Raw genomic sequence first — 19,891 nt, forward strand, 5'->3', positions numbered from 1 at the left:
GGTGGGGTTGGGTTGGTTGGTGCTGAGGCTGATTGTAAGAATGTGGGTCCCGGAAAATTGGAAAGCGGAACTTATGTCACAGTGTCGGTAAATCAACGTCACAAGCCAAAATATTAGGAGATGTCACCGAAACGGTGGCGTTCAGGACGATACTTTTAAATATTCGAATATATTTAAAGAGTATAGCCGCGCGGCTATACGGTTAAAATATTCGTATATATTTCTAGAGTATAGCCGCACGGCTATACTTTTTTAATATTAATATAGGGTTAATCGTTTTATTATTCCCTGAACTTAGACCCGATTTGCATTTGAGTACCTCAATTTCCAAAATAGTTCCTATGGTCCTTCAACTTCATTTTTGTTAGGACAAATGGTCCTGTCGTTAATTTTGTTAACTTTTCTGTTAAATGCAGGGGCAAAATGGTTTTTTTTTTTTTTTTTACCAAAAATGATTAAAATATGAATAAAAATTAAAACTAAACTCTCTCTCCCCCTCTATCCCGATTTCTACTCCCCCAAAACTTAATTTTTCCTTTTTTTTTGGTTGGTTTTTTATTGTTATTTTAAAGATATTATTTTTTATTCATTTTTTTTATTTTAATATAAAAATACAATTTTGCCCCTACATTTAACAAAAACTAAATTAATTTGGTTTTAAATCCCTTCCCATAAATTAAATTAAATTAATTTAAAGTAATTTAGACTGTCACTTGTATAATATAAAAAAATTATAAACTCACAACCCACCACTACTTGAGCCACAAACCCGTTGCTAAAATGAAAATCTTGTTAACATAATTCGGAAAATTATTAATACAATTTATATTTTACTATTTGTTCTAAATGTAAAATGTCAACAGTGAGAGAAACAAATGACATTCTAGGCTACTTCTTTTTCCCTCAAAAACAAAAAGAAATACGTTCTAGGCAAAATGAGGGGATAAAAGACTTCCCTTTTACCATTATTCTGGGATTTCCTTCACCCATTTCCAATTTGATTTAGCTAAAAAGAAAAGAAAATAATAATTCTTTTACTTGATTGAAAGGCTAATAGTGTAATTTGATTACACTCCGGAACTAGGAGAGTGGTTAGTTGAGTGAACAAGAGCATTCCTTCCCTCCACAAAATTTATCTGAAACAGATAGAGGAGCGGATAAACACTCCCTCCCTCCCCAACTCCCCTCAGCATGCAATTCCTTTGAAGAAAACCTCCAGGCCTTCATTATGGCTTCTTTGCCTTCAGTTGCTGTCAATGGCAATCTCAAGCTCGACCAAGAATTCAGAAAACACCCCACAAGTTTTCTTCCTTCAGAAAGGGTAATCATAATCTTTTCTCTCTTCACTTTTTGACAACCAATTCTGGGCTTCTGTTGGTTTGTATATTTTGTTTAAGCTACTATCTTTGTTTTTGTGGACAGAATTTTGATGGGTACTTGTAGTTTCTAGGATTAAAGCTAAATCACTGCAGTATTTGAAAAGAGTTGATTTGTGAAAAGTAGCAGAGCAACTTTAAATTCAAGGCTTTCATTCCATGCAACTAATTTAAAGCTTTCCCAATTAAGTACTTTGTTTTTTTTTGTTGGTTTACTGCTTCTAAACCTGCATTTGGTATCTCAGAGCACAAACGTGTCGTATCAGAAAAGTCACACAGTCACCAATTTGAATGGAAGTTCAGAACCCAAGTCTCTGGAGTTCCGAGAAGCGCTTTCGATGATTAGAGAGGGTGAAAATGTCGAGTCAACTTACTATGTCCCTGTTTTGCAAGAATGTATAGACAAGAATTCGGCTTCAGAAGCGAAAATTGTTCATGCCCACATCATAAAGACCGGAACCCACCAAGATTTGTTTGTCTCAACGTTCCTTGTCAATGTTTATGCAAAATGTGGAAACATGGAAATTGCTCGTAAAGTTTTCGACAATTTGCCAAAGAGAAACGTTATTTCGTGGACAAGTTTGATGACAGGTTATGTTCACAGTTCGCAGCCAGAAGTTGCCATTCATGTTTTCCAAGAAATGTTGGAAGCTGGGGCTTATCCTACGAATTACACTCTAGGAATTGTTTTAAATGCTTGTTCTTCTTTGCAATCCGTTAACTTAGGGAAGCAATTGCATGCCTACAGTATCAAGTACCAGATTGACTTTGACACTAGTATCGGCAACTCTCTTTGCAGTTTATACTCGAAATGCGGAAGCTTGGAATCAGCTGTTAAAGCATTTAAGAAAATTGAAGAAAAAAATGTGATATCATGGACTGCAACCATAACTGCTTGTGGTGATAATGGCGAAGCTGTAAGGGGTTTGAAATTTTTCACTGAAATGCTCTCTGAGGGCATTGAGCCTAATGAGTACACCCTAACCAGTGTCTTGAGCTTGTGTTGTTTAATGCTGTCTTTGGATGTGGGGACGCAGGTTCATTCGTTAAGCATTAAACTTGGCTATGAATTGAACCTGCCAATAAGAAACTCTATCATGTATTTGTACCTCAAATGTGGATTGATTAATGAAGCTCGAGAATTGTTTAATGGAATGGGAGCTATCAGCTTGGTTACCTGGAATGCAATGATTGCAGGCCATGCACAAATTATGGATCTTGCAGAGGATGATCTCTCAGCATACCAAAGTGGAACTGAGGCACTTAACATTTTCTTGAAATTGAACCGCTCAGGCTTGAAACCGGATTTATTCACCTTCTCAAGTATCTTGACTATATGTAGTGGTTTAGTGGCCTTACAACAGGGAGAACAGATTCATGCTCAGACCATTAAATCTGGGTTTCTTTCAGATAGGGTAGTAGGAACTGCCTTAGTCAATATGTACAATAAATGTGGAAGCATCGAAAAAGCAAGCAAAGCTTTCGTGGAAATGTCTACCAGAACTTTGATATCATGGACTACTATGATCGCAGGTTTTGCACAGCATGGGAAGACTCAGCAAGCACTGCAGCTCTTTGAGGATATGAGAATTGCAGGAGTTAGACCAAATCAGATTACTTTTGTGAGTGTTCTCTCGGCTTGTAGCCAGGCTGGGATGGTCAATGAAGCACTTGGTTTCTTTGAGATGATGAAAAAGGACTATAGGATTAAGCCTGTGTTGGACCATTTTGCCTGCCTGATTGATATGTACGTGAGGTTGGGTCGGTTAGAAGAAGCCTTTGCTCTTGTCAAGAAAATGGATCCTGCACCAAATGAGTTTATATGGTCCATCTTGGTTGCAGGGTGTAGAAGTCATGGGAATTTAGAATTGGGATTTTATGCTGCTGAAAAGTTGCTCGAGCTCAAACCAAAAGATACTGAGACTTATGTCTTCTTGTTGAATATGTACCTCTCTGTAGGAAGATGGAAGGATGTTTCTAAGGTGAGAAAAATGATGAAAGAGGAAAAGCTTGGGAAACTAAGGGACTGGAGCTGGATTAGCATTAAAGACAAGGTCTTTTCATTTAAACCCAATGATAAATCTCATCCTTACAGTGCAGACACACACAAATTCGTAGAAAGTTTGATTGATCAAGTCAAGAGCCTTGGGTATGAGTCACTAGAAAGTTTGGAAGTAACCGATGAGGATGAAGAACAGACATTGTCTTATACTGCTTATCACAGTGAAAGGTTGGCAATTGCTTTTGGATTGTTGAACACACCAAATGCTGTGCCAATTCGGGTCGTCAAAAGTCTCATTATGTGCAGAGATTGCCACAATTTTGTGAAGTTTCTATCAACACTGACTGGTAGGGAAATAGTCATACGAGACAGCAAGCGCCTCCACAAATTTGTGAACGGAACATGTTCATGTGGGGATTTTGGAGGTCATCTTTGATATCTTTCATATGAAAAAGTGGGAAAAACTCCCGAATTCTTCAATCTGTTGAGGTTGAAAAGTTCATGCTAGTTTGATCCATCATTGGAATGGGAGGTCTTCATAGCACAGTTAAGCCCCACATAACCCGTTTGGAATGGGAGGATCATCGGGCTAAAACTTGATGCTTTTGGTGAGTGAAGTCACTTATATGGCAGGCTGTAAGAGCTGGTCGTTCAAGTGATCCTTGAATATAGTCACAATCCCAGTTGGTAGTTGTGAGACACTTAGAAGGATTTGACTGAATTTATATGTTGTCTGTTGGTCAATATTCACCAAATTTTTTTATGTAATGTATGAGGCTTGTAGATGTGAGCTAATCTTATTTGTTGTAGATCCAAAAAAGCTGGATAAATTTGATGAGAGCACACCATTTTGAGCAAACAAAAACAAATAATTTGAATATTCATGTGTACAGAATATCTGCGAGAGGAAGATTCATCAAACACGTTTGGTTTTAGAGGGTTCTGCTTTTCGATATTTTCTCTCTTTCCTTATTTTTTTATGTTTTTATTTTTACAAACACTGCTTGAATTCAATTATGTTATTGATACTCTAGAAAAGTCATCATGCACTCCTCCTCCGTCCTCCGTCTCAGTTTCCTAACTAAATTACTTCGTAATTGACTTCTTGTACAACCTTAGTTATCAGCTCAGTTTCCTTACTAAATTACTTCGTTGAACCTCCGTCTCAGTTTCCTAACTAAATTACTTCGTAATTGACTTCTTGGTCAACCTTAGTTTTCAGCGCTCCGAAAACAGTCCTATGACTTTCCCCTACAGCATGATACACTCCCGACTAAAGCTTCATAAATTCCACTTTGCTTGCAATGGACCTAGTTAAATATTTATGCTCACTAGAGTCTGGACCTAGTTACAGAAAATGTTCTTGTCCAAAATTCCATGAAACTCGAATGTCACTGTTTCGTCTCTTTCCCGGCAAGAATTCTTGTCCCACTGCATCCTTGATGACATCCACATTTCCAGCCATAACTATATGTGGTATATGAGCAACAATTTCAGGGTGCAGAAATACAAAACGAGAGTTTACTAAACAAAGCAAGGAGAAAACATTAACTCAGTAAAACTTTACAAACTACAAACAAAAGTAAATACATCTATCTAATATTCTTTTTCCTTCTGGATTCTTTCTTTCCCTCTTTCAGGGGCAGCAGTGTCATAGGGAAGGAGATTCCAGGAGGGATTTGGTAAGACTGCGACTAGAACTTTCACACCCCATGCCCTCAAAGGTCAAAACCGTGGAAAACTACATGTCAAGCACTGACACTGGACCGAAAGTAGATGATGTACGTGAACGAGATCAACGCTTTTTACTTTTACTCTTGCTGACCCTTGATTTGCTAGACTCAGTAGGCGGTTTCCAGATGATATCCTCAAGATTGCTACAGAAGTTCTTGTAAAACTGTAGAACAGTAGCACATTCATTCGAATCAGAAACTAAAAGGGCAAAAGAAAAGGGAAAAACAAACCATACCCCTTCTACATACAAACAGACACAAGCTACCATGTCATGATATCAAGCAAAAATTGTTAGAAGCAAACTGAAAACTAACCTTGAGGAATTCACTAGCATCTCCAGCAGCTTTCTGAATGTCTACCATGTAATAGGTCGGTGCAACTTCAAAAATCTTCAGCCAATAAAAATATTAAACAATAATCAGTTTAATAAAATACTCAGGGGGTGGCTTCAGTTCAGTGAGGGGTGAGGAGTGAAAGCTTACTTCAAGAATGATGGAGAAATGAGAAGTCTTATTTGCCGAAAGACCCTCCACTCTCATCTGAATAGAAAATACGTCTGTTTAGTTGTTGAGTTTTCAAGTAGTGCTATCCAGGACCATCCTCCACCCAAAATGAATATCACACGAATGTGCTCGCGCACACATATTAAATAGCAAATAAAATGAAAGTAAAGACTTGTATATATGATGATAAGCACCAAAAGTATAGAATACTATGGATCCCATTACCTTATAGTTGCGAATGTGCGTCTTGAAACCCATTGATTGAGCAACAACCTCCATACTGGATAATACAACCTTTGCTGGCTTTTGTGAAACAAAGCGTGTCTGATACTTCATCGAATCCTATTGAGGGAAAGAAATTCACACATCATAGAAGTACTTAAGTAGGAAATTGACATAAGTATACTACCTCAGGCAAACTTATATTTACAAAAATGCAGTGAAGGGCATGGTGTTCAAATACTGAATTATCAATTAAAAGTTCGATTGTGATGCTTTTCTGACAGAATGAAGGGAAAAGGAGATAAAAGAGTATAAGATAAGCAGCTTTTAGGGTGTTAGGGTACCTTTAATATTACCAATAGTGTCCAAAATATAAAACTATTAATATGGTTTAATGAATATCTAAAGGATAAAGATAACGGGAGAGTAATTAATAAGTTACTGTCTTACCTTGCCACGGTCAAACATTGTTGCTAGGTTTAAGCCTTGAGATAGAATTATTAAGTCAAATGCATTAAGAACTAAAGGACCCATGTCTTCATTGCCATGGTGCTCACTAACCCTTTGTTCCTGCTATAAATAATAGATAACAGGAAAGTTACTTGTGTTGTCAATCTAAAAAAATAAGCATAGCTACTCAAAGCTCTACCAACCTCAGAGTCAGCATCATCAAAAACAGCATTTACATCATCCAGATTTACATCTTCATATTCAAACGATCTGACAGGCACATAATTTTTCTGAAACCACTCATCATTTCTGATCTGCTCAATTGTAATACGCTGCACACAGAGAAACTTTTCAGAAACAACCACAACCAAAATATTTGAATGAATCAGAGAACAAAGAATGAGAGGCAGAATCCTAAAGGTGATTTCTATCTGAAATCTGACAGTCTCCCCTGCATAGGCTTAGCTTCCCTGTAGTAACTCAAAACAGGCACTTAAGTTTTAAACAAATATAACACAACCTTAGACTTCAATTAAAAGTACCTCTCTCCTTCCATGTGATGAATACACTGAATAAGGGTAGGGAAAAAGATATAGAAATGAAAAAGGTGACAAACTCAAAGAGAAATTTCAAATTCTGAGCAGAGGTTTAAAGGTTGGGTCAATTACCAAACAGACCTCGAGTCAGGCCTTGGTACTTATAAAGAAAATATCTACTCTTTTTGACATTTTTTTTGTTATGCACCTTCTCCTCATGTTGGATGGTTACATGTTATTCCATCCCAAGTTTAATATGAACCAATAAAAACATGGCACCGACATTTCTGATTGTGCCCTTGTTATAGATATTGCAGCCTGAGAATGTGCACTTTATGCATATAAATGAGCAATGTCTTCCAACTTAGCAAATACTTACAGTTTCAGGGTTCGGATCTAGAATTCTATGAATCAAGTATTTTGCTCCCACTGGAAACCAAGATGGGCATGAGAACTCTGCTTTCTCTATCTGCAGAAAATAAATGATAATGACTTAATATTAACAATGATCTTTAAGTCACACTTTAACATTCTTACTGAAAAGTAGACATCAGATGAAGTAAAATATTGAGGCAGGGGTAAAACTAGACAACCAACAATCAAGCCCAGGATCCAGTAGAAACTGCACCTAAAAATAGCGTCAAGGGGGGTCTGGCATTGAAAGAACAGAGACGGCATTTTCACTTTACTTCACAACCAAATACAAAGTCTAAATGACAGCTTGATCACCCTTTCAATATTATATTATCAATTAAGAAGTAGTAATTGAGCTATTAAATTTTTTAAAATTTTTAAGAAAGCTATTAAAAGGTTCATTCACTAGGGACAATACTTTTCACATTTGCACAAATAGATCCAAAATATCAATTAAGAAATCTTCTGTTCAAAGCCAATAATCCCAAAATAGTAAACATGAAAGAGGTTCATGCCTTACTATATAGTGTGGTGAGGTCAAGCTCGTCAAATGGAAGATAACCTGCCATCAGAACATAAAGGATGACCCCACAGGACCAAACGTCTGCCACAGCACCATCATACCCCTTGTGACTGAGTACCTAGAGCAGTAAACGAAAACAATAATAAAAAATATATAAAACAAAGCAGATGCATGAAATAAATACTATTCATAGTCGAGAAACGGTCAAATTTAACTCAGAAGCTGACTAATTTTGTCCGTACCTCCGGTGCTACATAGTTCGGGGTCCCACAGGTCGTTCGAAGGAGGCTGACTCCCTACGTGCAAACATCATAAATTGATATCCCTACAAATACTAAATCTCTCAACTGTAATAATGTCCAAAATGAGACAAGAATCTTACTTGTTCAGGCAATGCACTCAGACCAAAATCTGAAATTTTTAAATTTCCTAGAGAATCAAGCAACAGATTTTCCGGCTGCACAAAAACAACGATAAGAATTTCATGAAAGAAAAAGAAACAATCACAATAACTTGATAGATGCTACAAAAGGAAGACCTTTAAGTCTCTGTGATATACTCCCTTGCTATGGCAATAATCGACCCCATCAATTAGCTGGTGGAAGTATCGCCTGGCTTCACCTTCACTAAGACGTCCGTGATGAACCTGAACAACCATTGTTTTAACAGTTAACATCACTGCTTCCTCAGATAAATTAATTGTACAAATTAAGCAGTGGGATTTGAAGTTAGACTACTACTCACAATCTTATCGAACAATTCACCACCGGTAATGAACTCTAAAATTATATAAATCTTAGTACGGCTAGCTAGAACCTACAGAAAACAACATCATAAAGTCAGTGACAACAAAACTAACAATTTGTAGAAAGTTTTTGCAGCAAAGATTAAAGATATCACATACCTCATGCAGACGAACAACATAGGGATGCCTGACAAGCTTCATTATAGATATTTCTCTCTTGATCTGCATCACAAAGATCAAATTTTTATTAAGAAAAAAACCCAAAATGGAAACTGGGTCATCCTGAAGTCCTATATTACAGGTAATTAGGCCAATATTAAACCAAAACATGCTAAATCAGAAAGTGGGTAAATTTAAGAACCCATTAAAATTCACAATTAGCATGCAAAGCAAGTAAATTGAGCATCTTGGAGCGTACAAATTAGGGGAAATTGAGAGTACCTGGTCGACCATCTTGTGCTTGATGATGGTAGTGCGATCCAGCACTTTCATGGCTACACTCTCACCCGTCTCAGTGTTCTGCGCAAACTTCACCTTGGCGAAGGTCCCTTCTCCGATCGTCCTCCCAACCTCATACTTACCCACTTTCCTCACCACCATCTCTCTCTCTCTCTCTCAACTTCTCAACTCAATCTCTCTGTTGATAATCTCAGCTTGGGAGCATTGCACTCTATCCGAGTCTCTCAGAGAAGAGAATGAAAGCAAAAGCACCAGCGACGGTTTCAATTTTTCAACAACAAAGCAGAATACAAACACTTTCGGCCGAATATTTAAATGGGTTTTAATTATCTTTCTGATTTCTGATATCATAAAATTGCAGCAAAATACGCAATTAAAAGCCGGTGAAAACGATGAGAGCCTTAAAATTTTCTCAAAGATGGGTTTAAAAGTCTATGAATTTATGAAAGCTGGGTTAGTGTGTGGCTTATGGAGTTGTATAGCGGCTCTCTTTTGCTGCTTACGACTGACTCTCTCTCTCTCTCTCTTGGACACATTTATCTCTGGGATCTTTACGCTTTGTCCTCCTCAGGACAGCGACCATGATTCCCCGCCCTGGATTTCGTGCTTTTTGATACAAAGTAAATTTGGAATAATTTTACAATTAATTATATTTAATACATAAGCTGCTTTTCCTTTTTTCTTGCTTGGCCAGAATTATTATCTAATAAATTGCAATGAACTGTTTTCTTTGTTGAGAAAGTACAATGAATAATGAATTGTTTGAAGTTGATGATTTTTGTGTGATTAACATTTCATTAAAAAAAATTAAAGAATTAATTAAACTCCTCTAACATGGTAAGCAGTTTGGATACCTCTTTGAAATGCGACATCATTTATTCATTAATTTTTTATTAGATGGAAACTATCACAATAGATTATTAAATAAGTAATGCTAAGAGCCGGCCATTTAAGACTTGTAAAAGTGCCTTCAGACAATATAAAAAGGTTTTGAATTTTCAAAAGAAAAAAGCGAAAATGTTTTGTACTTTTTTTGGTGTACCACGTTTTGTACTTTGTATTTACACAAGATATATTTGTACATGTCATAAGAGAGGGATTGAATTTGAAAAGAAAAAAAAAAAAAAAAAAAACATGATATGACGAGCTCAAAGCATGGCTTTCCTTTGGCCATGGAAAACTGACTTGTCCTTTGTTGTTGTCCTAATTCCGAAAAGATGGGTTACGCATGCAAGAAGCATGAATAAAGCAAACTATAGGCATCCAACAAGTGTTACTTACAAGTCTATAATAATGTATAATTATCGGTTCATCTGTGAAAAGTTTGTCTAACAAGTGTTACTTACAAGTCTATATGCTTGTTGATTTTTATTTGGTATATTTGAGCATATGAAACAAAAAGTAGTATATGTTTCATCAATAATTACTATCGCTTTTTTTAAATTAATAAAAAAAAAAGGATTAAGATAAGCATTACCACAGCATATTACAAGTAATTAAGCTGGACATCAAGTTGGAAACATTGCTCTTTGCATCTTTATCATTGGGATAAGATTTGTTGATAATCGCTTTCGTTTATAATGCGATGACAAGAATTTAGCACCTAATCTTTGGAAAAAAAACATCCAATCTTCTCACAACAAAAGTGGGTTAGCCCCACTTTCCACTAACTTTAACTTGTTTAATTTATGTTTACATTTTTGGTCTCCCATTATTGGACTTAACAGTGCAGACCACATAAATAGACCACATTCTTGTACTTTTGCCAAGGAATTTCAAGGGACATTAATCCCTGCTCAAATTTGATGCAGGCTATTTTGGTCAATTTCACTATCAGACATGTTTGACTTGTTTTGTACTTGCTTCCCCCATGGTTAACTCATCACCTCCTGCTCCTTACATTAAATTAGCTACAAAACTATTTTTGGTTATTAAAGTAAAAAAAACACAAGGGAAGCCAAAAAACAAATAAATAAATAAAACATGAAAAACAGGATTAGTAGCATTAGTGGTGGAGACCTCAAATTGGTGATTGAGAAGGAACTTTTTGATTCTGATGTGGCTGATAATAACCAACGGTTTTCCATACCGATGAAACAAGTTAAAAAGGATTTTCTTAGCGAAAAGTATCAGACTGAGTTGAAGCTACGTAATGGTCACAATCAGAAGCATCTTATTGGTATACCTGTTAAAGTGTTGGATCCATCTCTAAAGGAGTACACTTTACGCCTCAAGAAATGGACCATGGGAGGTAGTATTGTGTACAATTTGGTTTTAGGTTGGAGGGAAATTGCCAAGGCAAACAAATTGAAGACCGGTGATACACTGCAGCTATGGTCATTCCGAGATAACTCCAACAAGCTTGGCTTTGCACTCGTTAAAGTTAGCACCACAACAATGGAGGTTGATCAAAGTGGACTTGGTGCAAGTACCAGTAGCCAAAATGGGACAAACAGTCACACTCTCTCAACTGCAAAAGTAAATTCACTGAAGACATCTGATGACACAGTGCAGCGTTGGTCGATCAAGTGTAAATCCCAGTTTCGCTTTGCACTTGTTAAGGTTAGCAAGACAAAGGTGGAGGTTCAACAATGTAGACACGGTGCAAGCACTTGTAGCAGTGGCCAAAATGGGCAAACGGGCTCCTCCATTTCATGTATCAGCCATGACTGTTAATTAGCACATGCATATAATGAGTAAAGTCTTTTATTTTTAGAGATTCTTTTGGTTTCTTGCCCCTGAAACCAATTCTTTGATTCATTATACTGTAAATCACTTTATATATATATATATATATATATATATATATATATATATATATATATATATATATCTTTGTGAAAGATTGAGTTGTACGGTTGTAATCTCTTCAATGGAATTTTTCAAGGGCTTTTCTCTCTATACCCAAATCATGTTGTGACCAGTGTTCTTCTTTCGCCGCCTCTTCACACTCTTCTGTCCATGTGTCCAGTTATGATGATTTTCCTCATACATTATATTTGGAAATGGAATTTATTAATTAGATTATAGATACCTTAATTTCTAATTTATTCACTGTCTCATAATTTTTATATCTATGGTTGTTGTCAATTTTTCTTTTGCGCTGCCAATTGCACTGCTGCTGTTAACTGGAGGATAAATGCATTTGAATAAACTAAGCTCTCCTTGATTTGAGTCCCCATTTTCCCAATCTCGCAGCCCACCATTTCAGATCGAATTAGGAAGGGTTGAATATAGAAACATAATCTTCTGGTTTACTGTGCATCATTTAGAGTTTCCAATGTCCAAGTCCTTGGAGGATGCTAGTTTTGCTTATTTCTCATCATGCACATTCAATACAAAGTTGTTTCCTTAATCTTTCAACGTCAGCGAATATTAGACTGATCTCTGCATATCTGTATACTTACACACATAACTGGTATAAAAGGTAATGTCCCTTCACTCAGCAAATATGTATACATATTTAGGCTCATCAACTGGTTTATAATTATAATCTCTCTATGATTTTCTTCTGTCATGAAGCAATTGGTGTTATGTTTTTAATTCACGAAGCAACTGGGTGGAATTCCTTGCTCTGTATAACTGAATCCTCGGATTTATTGTTTAACTCAGCCATACTTTTAAGTTCTCAGATTTTGCAAGTGATTTTTCATCATATTCTTGCATTAAAGCAAAATCATTTTCTGATGTTGTTTCTGATCATTATCTCATTGAATCAATTTCTCTTAAAAGTCTGTTTGATCTTCATTGAATAGCACCCTACCTGAGCACATTCTCATATTTTACTTGGTTCTTCTAAAGGCACTATGTTCCAATATACTGATTAAATACTTTATTTGAGGCTTCATTTGGAATTGCACATGTGAGAGTATTTTTGTTAATCACTTGATGGAAAATAGAAAAAAGGAACAGGCTGAGCTGCTGAGGTGTATATCACTTCCCGTAACTCCCCCAAGAGATGCAGGACTGCTAGAACTTAAAAAAAGCTTTTCTTTTGTAAATTCATGTGCAAGATTAATTCAAGCCACAATGTTCTGCTAATTCCAAGACTTCAATTCCCAGATTGGCAGCAAAACCCAATTTGCAATACCCTTAACAAAGCAACAAAGCCATCAACACAGGTTTACATTTATTCAACCACCAAATCTTACTAGGAAAGGAGAAAGAAAGTTAAAAAGAAAGCACCAACAAGACACACAAATTTCAACATGCTCCATCCGATTGGCATAAAACTTATTCATTGGATCATAGAGATCAGAAAACCATCTTCACCCCTTTCTCATAATCGGGCATATGTGCCATCCGTCATGATACGAGCCAGCTGCGTTGAGTTTCCCACAGTTTCATCATACTTCTTCCACCATGCCATGAACCTGCTATACTTCAAGAAAATATCAGGAGTTACTGCAAAATTCTTGAGGGCATCCAACACATAATTTTCAAACACTACCAACTTTTGCTTGCATTATTGTTCCTTTTCTTGAACACTCGTTTGTCCATTCTCTCTAGTTTAGCTGATTGCAACAGATAAAGAGCCTCCTCACTCTTCCGTTGAGTAGTTGGCTAGAAAGACCCCGGAAGTGACCTTCCTCAAGGTGGATGTGTGGACGAACTGATGACTTCCGAGGAGTGGGATGTGGAGGCACTGCCTACCTTTCTCTTCCTCAAGGAAGGCAATATGGTGGACAAGGTTGTGAGTTTCAAGAAAGACTAGTTACAGATCAGTATTAATTCAGTAAAACAACTTAGTCATCATCAAGAAAAATAAAATGACAAGTTTTTGTTCTTTCATCTCATTGCCAGACTTTGAACTGTAAATCATCCATAAAACAATACTAATGCAACTAATTAAATGAGTTCATTATTAATTACATAAAATGTACATGGCCCAAAAGAAACAAAAGAAAACATCAGTGTGGATATGAACGACAGAGGTTTCTAAAGTAGTTCCTTCCCCCATATGCAAACAAACGTACGTAAAATGAAGCTAGCTACTCATGCATGACAGCCCATCAGCATCTCGATGCAGCTTCTTGGACAATCATGTCATCTTTCTTTGGATGCCTCTATACAATGAACTTGTACATAAGTTTCCCTCAACATACCATTTTTCCCAATTGATCGGTATTGAACACGAGGCAAAAGTTTACACACAATTCTATTCTGGTAATTCAATCCAAACACAAAGAAAAAAGTGAGGGGGGGTAGGGGGAGGCACTTGCACAGCTGTTTGGAATCTAACTTGTACGTACCTTGACTGATATGAATCAAAATCCACAAGCCATTCATGTGAAACAAATAATTTGTACGATGTTGTGGGGATTGGACTGGTTTGGCTCTAACCATACAAATTACAATTAAAGTTGGACCCCCAAGAATTTCAACTCACATGCATGCATGTTATATCCCCTTCCGAATAAGTTTGATGAAGAAAACCATATCTTTTAAATTGTAGGCAACCTTGCCTTTCATTTGGAATTTAGATGGTTAACAAACTTGCCTTTCATTCCAAATAAGTAAAATGAAGATAGAGAAACAGAGGAGAAACAGAGAAGAGCAGAGAGATTTGAAACAGAGAAGAGCTTCGTCTGCTGGTTTAAATGATGACTTGGATGAAGATGGGATTTGTTCTGTTTTTCTCTTTGAGGCATGAAACGTGTTATTTGTCTCGTCTGTTTTTCTCTACTTGGCTAAATACTTGAGCTGGAATGGAATGAAAAACAACATACAATTGCAAGCACGTCCCTTTTATAAGGAGATTACAACACCAAAGTCTTGATAGCATTAAATGCTATTGTAAAGAAAAATCAAATATTGCTGCAGCCAAAGTTCGAAGAAACCTCCAGCAGCATGTTTTAACTGTAAAAACATGTGGATAAAAAGTGATGCTCACAAAGGAACCTATTTCACCTACCCATATGCGTTGGAATGACTTGCGTTTCCAACCCTACATATATAGATAACAAACTCTCAAAAGCATAAATTCCATAACCCAAAATATTCACAAACTTCAAATATCAAATTAAAATCCGATAATCCTATAACATAAACTCATAATCCCATCAAGACCCAAGATAATTCAAATAATAATAATAAATTATCTCCACATGCAATTTCCATAAAATACTATATTCCACAATTAAAATAACAATGTACTATCATAAACAAATCCAATATCACCCAGTCCATATACTTTAATAATAATTCTAATAAATAATAACCCTTAGAAATTCCATATCCTCATTAATCCAAATTAAATCAATTTTCAATCAAGTCACATTTATGCAAGCAATTCCATATTTGAAAAATGAAGTACACTTAAAAACAAATGTCCACTCACAACAAGTCCAATGATGCTCAATCCTGAGAGAGCTCTTCTTCTGGAATACGTAAAGCAAGAGTACCTATTCGAAAGAATAAACGGGCTTAATTAATACGTGTACCCAAAAACGAACTTTAACTCAAAACCCTAGTTCCCGAGTCTCAAAGTAAGTGTGCATGACTATCGGGGAGTTTCTAAGGCCAATCTAACGTTTTTTGAAAGGTGAAACGACCTCGGAAGACTCACGGTCAACCAAGTAGTCAAACTTCCCATATTGGTCAACAGGGCCCACGAACTCCGATTCCCGATTCAAAAGTCCCTACGAGTTCAACAAAGTTAACTAAACATGTCTCATAAGTTTGGTCTCGATCAAGTGGTCGAGCTAAGCCAATCGCACGATCAGTCGATCGCTTTGCCTAATCCTAGAATCAATGATTCGGAGTATCCAGGACTCCGATTCTCGATCTATGAGTTCCTACACGATTCTAGAGATAAGAGAACAACATATTTGAAATTGGGACCGATCTAACGGTTTGAACTTATCGAACCCGCATATCGCATATTATGTGCAATATCCGTTCGACTGTTAGACAGTAACCAATTCCAAATCCGAGTATACTGTCGTGCTCGAGACGACGTGGGGAGTGTTTTAGAACACCATGGCCAGCTGTAAGGTGGCCCACAAGTTCGGTTAGGATATTCCTATAAGTTCACAATTCTACTTAACTTTGGAACAATTCAACAATCCACAAAACCTCAAGAATTTAACCTCTAAAATGGATTTCCAAAAATCAAACATCTTAAATATTTACATCTATCCTCTGAATCGGTTTGAAATCCTCAATTCACCTCCCAAGGAGAACAACCACCAAAACAGCACATGGAAACAAGGAACTTGTTCCAGTGTGTACTAGTTCCGTGATGGCTACACTTTCTGGATGACCACGGATTTTGGATATGTTGTAGACAACATAATTATCAACAACTTGCATCAAGAAACGTGTTTCATCTGAGCAAGGGAAAGTGACATGAAAGACAGAATCCAAGCCTACATCAACAGAGCATACAAGGATGAACATGTTACACTTAGATACGTCTTGAGATGGCTATACTTCTTGGATGAAGCTCCACTTTTGATAGACTATAGCCAAAACATAGATAAACAACTTTGATGAAGGGAAATATGCCATTAGAGCAGAGAAAGGCTACAGGTATATATACATCTCCAATGTTCTTGAACTTTGGATATGTTGTAGCTCTCAACCTCAACAACAACCTTTGTGAAAGAACAGAGGTGCAAATCGCAATAGAAACACAGATGCAAAGACAAATCCGTGCATAACACAGAATACCATGCAGAGATGAGTTGTTCATCCTCCAACTGGGGTTTGAGGTCTTTATATTTCTCCGCGTGGGCTAATTTTCGGATATGTTCTACTAGACATCCAGATGAACAAGTTTGGAGGAGAAGATATTTCGTTTTGAGTTCAGGAGAGAGGGGTTTCAAATCAATCAACAAGTCTGACGTGAAGAAGGAGAGCTGGAGAAGAGAAAGATGGCGAAAGAGTAAGAATGGTCAGACTTGGGAAGAGGAAGGAATAAGAATGTTTTGGAAGTAACAATTTGACCATGCGTGGGAAATATAATAAGCATGGTCTGACATTGGGTTCTTAAATTTTCACTTCTCCAAAATTATGATTGTGTCACTGCACTTTCGTAGATCACAACTTTTCTGTTAAAACTCCAATTTGAGCCCACTATATGTCTATGAACTCGTATCGATCAGTCCTACGCTACAATGCCACTCATTTCCTCAAAATCCTTATGGATCAAAAAGTGACCAAAGTGCCCCTACTCCCAAGAGCAAAATTGTACTTCTACAAATGAATAAATGTAAATAAAAACAATTAAATTGGGTCAGGGTGTTACATTCTATTTAAAGAGTATGGTCGGGCGGCTATACTGTTAAAATATTATATTTTAAGCGTATAGCCATGCGGCTATACTTTTAAAATATTTCATTTATAGAATATAGCGTGGTTATATTTGGAGGCTAAAATCCGACAACAAACCACTTGTTAAAATCTACCTCAAGGCGCACTCAATTAACTAGGGTTAGGTATGATTATGTCGTACTAACCGTATATTGAGATCGAAACTCTAATCATAAAACTCTAGGTCAAGTTACGTGAGCTAATCGAGTCATAAGTGCCCCATAGTAGGCTTAAGGTTTGGGTTCGCAGCTTGAGAAAGGTTTTGGAACAAGTTTGGAAGCTAGGATTTTTGGTTCGAAACTTGGATTTAGCCTAACTAATTTTATATTTAAAAAATTAAAAACAAAGTCCACAAAATAATTAAAATAATGAATTATTATTTATTAAATTATTTGTGAAATCAAATAAATATTTAAATATTCACTAAAGAAATAATTACTAAGTAAAGTAATTAAAAAAGGCTAAGATATTAGTTAATTACATATATATTAAATTAAAGAATTTGGCCAAAAACAAAAGTAAAGAAACTAATTTTTAATTTTTAATTTTTTTTAAAAAAAGCAAGAAAACCTCTCTCGATGAAATTGCGTCGGCTTATGTCTATACCGGCAAATATTTGTCGGATTAGACCCTTTCAGACAAAATTTACCTCGATGAAATGTTGTCGAGAGAGGTCTAATCTGTCAAATATTCGTTGGGATAGACTTGTGTCGACGAAAGTTTGTCGGGAGAGGTTTTTTAAAAATAAATGTCCCATGACACTTTGGTAGTGTGTGTGAGAGAAACTCTTTGTCTTGTTGTTTAAAAAAGCAATTGTTGTCTAAAACAACTTGATGTGTGATCCTAATGTCGGTTAGAAAAAGACATCCACTTTTGCTACCAATTATAAAAAGGCTTATTTAGACCAATGCTCCCCAAAATTATAGTCAAATTTCACTTTGCCTTCCAAATTTAAAGTGGCCCACATTTTCCATTGACTAAGGTTTGATGACTTACTTTGTCCTCTGCTATTAACTCCATCAAAAAGTCTATTAACTTTGATGACGTAACACAGGTTTTTTGTAATTTCATATACATGGATCATTATTCACCAATTGAGTGGGTGATGTGGCAAGTGGAGCCCACCTCCACATAAATAAAAATATAATTAAATTTTATAATAGTTAAAAATAACTAAAAATTGACAACAAAAAATCAAATAATTAAAAAACCTCCATCATCATCTGCCCAGATTCGTCCCAAATAACCCAAGACCAAAACCCAATCTCCAAACCCTAAATCCCCCATCTCCCAAACACAATCCCCTCAATCTATTTGAAACCCCCCTTCTCCAAACCCCAAAAATCAAGCACCTCAACACAAGCTCAACCAAAAAAATCAACCTAAACCATAACACACCCACAAACCCAATCCACAAAACCCACCAGCCCTTTTCCACCATTGGCTCTGTTCCTCTTCTCAGAAGCCAAAGTTGGCATCTTTTCCTCATCGTCATCTCTCTTGCAACTCGCCAAGAACAGAGACATGAGCGAGGTTGACGTGTGGGGTTTTGACCGCAGTCTCATGGTCAAAATGGGATGCGGTGGTGATGGGGTTGGGGATGACGATGTCGTGGCAGTCGAGCGAGGTCGACGTGTGGTCATGGGGAAATGGGGGAGAAGAAATCCCAATTGGGGTTGGTGGGGCGCTGGGTTCTGGCATCAATCCCATAATTCTCTTATTTTTTTCTTTCTTTTTTGAACATCGATCTTGGTTTTCCTTTTATATAAAAAAACCAAGCTCAGTGTTGGATGGAGGAAGCTCCCCATGGTTTGAAGTTGGAACCTCCTTTCCAGTTTTAGACAAAAGCAAACACCAAAAAGTAGAGCTCCAGGGATATCATTTAGAAATCACTGAGTTTTTTCTTTTTGGGTTTTCTATCTCTCTGATTCTCCGTTCCAGCAAGGTAATTTGTGGGTTTATGGGCTGGAGGGATGGTGTTGTTGGTGCTGTAGAGATGATGATGGAGGGACGGTGTTGTAGAGATGGTGTTGTTGGTACTGTAGAGATGGTGATGTGGTTGTAGAGATGGTGGTGTAGAGTTTTTTTTCCTGATTTATTTTAATTTTTAGTTATTTTTAAAGGCTTTTTATCACAAATGGTCCTTCACATTTACGAAATTATCACGAATGGTCCTTGAGGTTTTTTTGTGACACTAATAGTCCTTAACGTTTGGGCTTTTTATCACAAATGGTCCCTGCCGTTATAAATTCTGTTAAGTGTGATGTGAAAAATAAGTGAAGCCCACCTGTCCAATTACATTGTGACATGTGGATAAAAAATAATTTTTTAATTTTTTAATGAAAATTCCATATTTATTTATTTTTCTGCGGGAGAGAGAGACGGAGTAAGAAAGCGGGATGAAAAATTGCAGAAAAATAAAAGGAATTTTCATTAAAAATTTATTTAATTATTTTTTTATCCATATGTCACAATGTAATTGGACAGGTGGGCTCCACTTATCATCCATGTCACACTTAACAGAATGTTTTAACGGCAGGGACCATTTGTGATAAAAAACCTAAACGTTAGGGACTATTAGTGTCACAAAAAAACTTCAAGGACCATTCGT

The 19,891-nt window shown here is 36.6% G+C and overlaps 2 protein-coding genes across 3 annotated transcripts; one reads left to right on the forward strand and one right to left on the reverse strand.

Moving 5' to 3' along the window:
• The first annotated feature begins 1,104 nt into the window (after window positions 1–1,104).
• Window positions 1,105–4,221, forward strand: LOC110772034 (pentatricopeptide repeat-containing protein At4g14850). The gene is made up of 2 exons (XM_021976409.2): window positions 1,105–1,321; window positions 1,622–4,221. Exons 1-2 carry the CDS (start codon window positions 1,229–1,231, stop codon window positions 3,812–3,814), a joined length of 2,286 nt encoding a protein of 761 aa, XP_021832101.2. The 5' UTR covers window positions 1,105–1,228; the 3' UTR covers window positions 3,815–4,221.
• Window positions 4,222–4,869: 648 nt separating this feature from the next.
• On the reverse strand, window positions 4,870–9,556 carry LOC110772091 (CBL-interacting serine/threonine-protein kinase 8). 2 transcript variants are annotated; one of them, XM_021976482.2, is made up of 14 exons: window positions 8,947–9,556; window positions 8,665–8,727; window positions 8,505–8,576; window positions 8,299–8,406; window positions 8,143–8,217; window positions 8,003–8,056; window positions 7,753–7,878; window positions 7,203–7,292; window positions 6,491–6,619; window positions 6,288–6,407; window positions 5,841–5,957; window positions 5,595–5,651; window positions 5,427–5,501; window positions 4,870–5,275 (listed from the first exon to the last, which is right to left on the reverse strand). In XM_021976482.2, exons 1-14 carry the CDS (start codon window positions 9,103–9,105, stop codon window positions 5,174–5,176), a joined length of 1,347 nt encoding a protein of 448 aa, XP_021832174.2. In that variant the 5' UTR covers window positions 9,106–9,556; the 3' UTR covers window positions 4,870–5,173. The 2 variants fall into 2 exon arrangements, with proteins under 2 accessions (XP_021832174.2, XP_021832173.2); XM_021976481.2 differs by having other exon boundaries at window positions 6,288–6,410; window positions 8,947–9,555.
• Between the last annotated feature and the right edge of the window lie 10,335 nt (window positions 9,557–19,891).

Source organism: Prunus avium, chromosome 1 (assembly GCF_965620075.1).
Source record: "Prunus avium chromosome 1, drPruAviu1.hap1.1, whole genome shotgun sequence".
Classification (NCBI taxonomy): Eukaryota; Viridiplantae; Streptophyta; class Magnoliopsida; order Rosales; family Rosaceae; genus Prunus; species Prunus avium.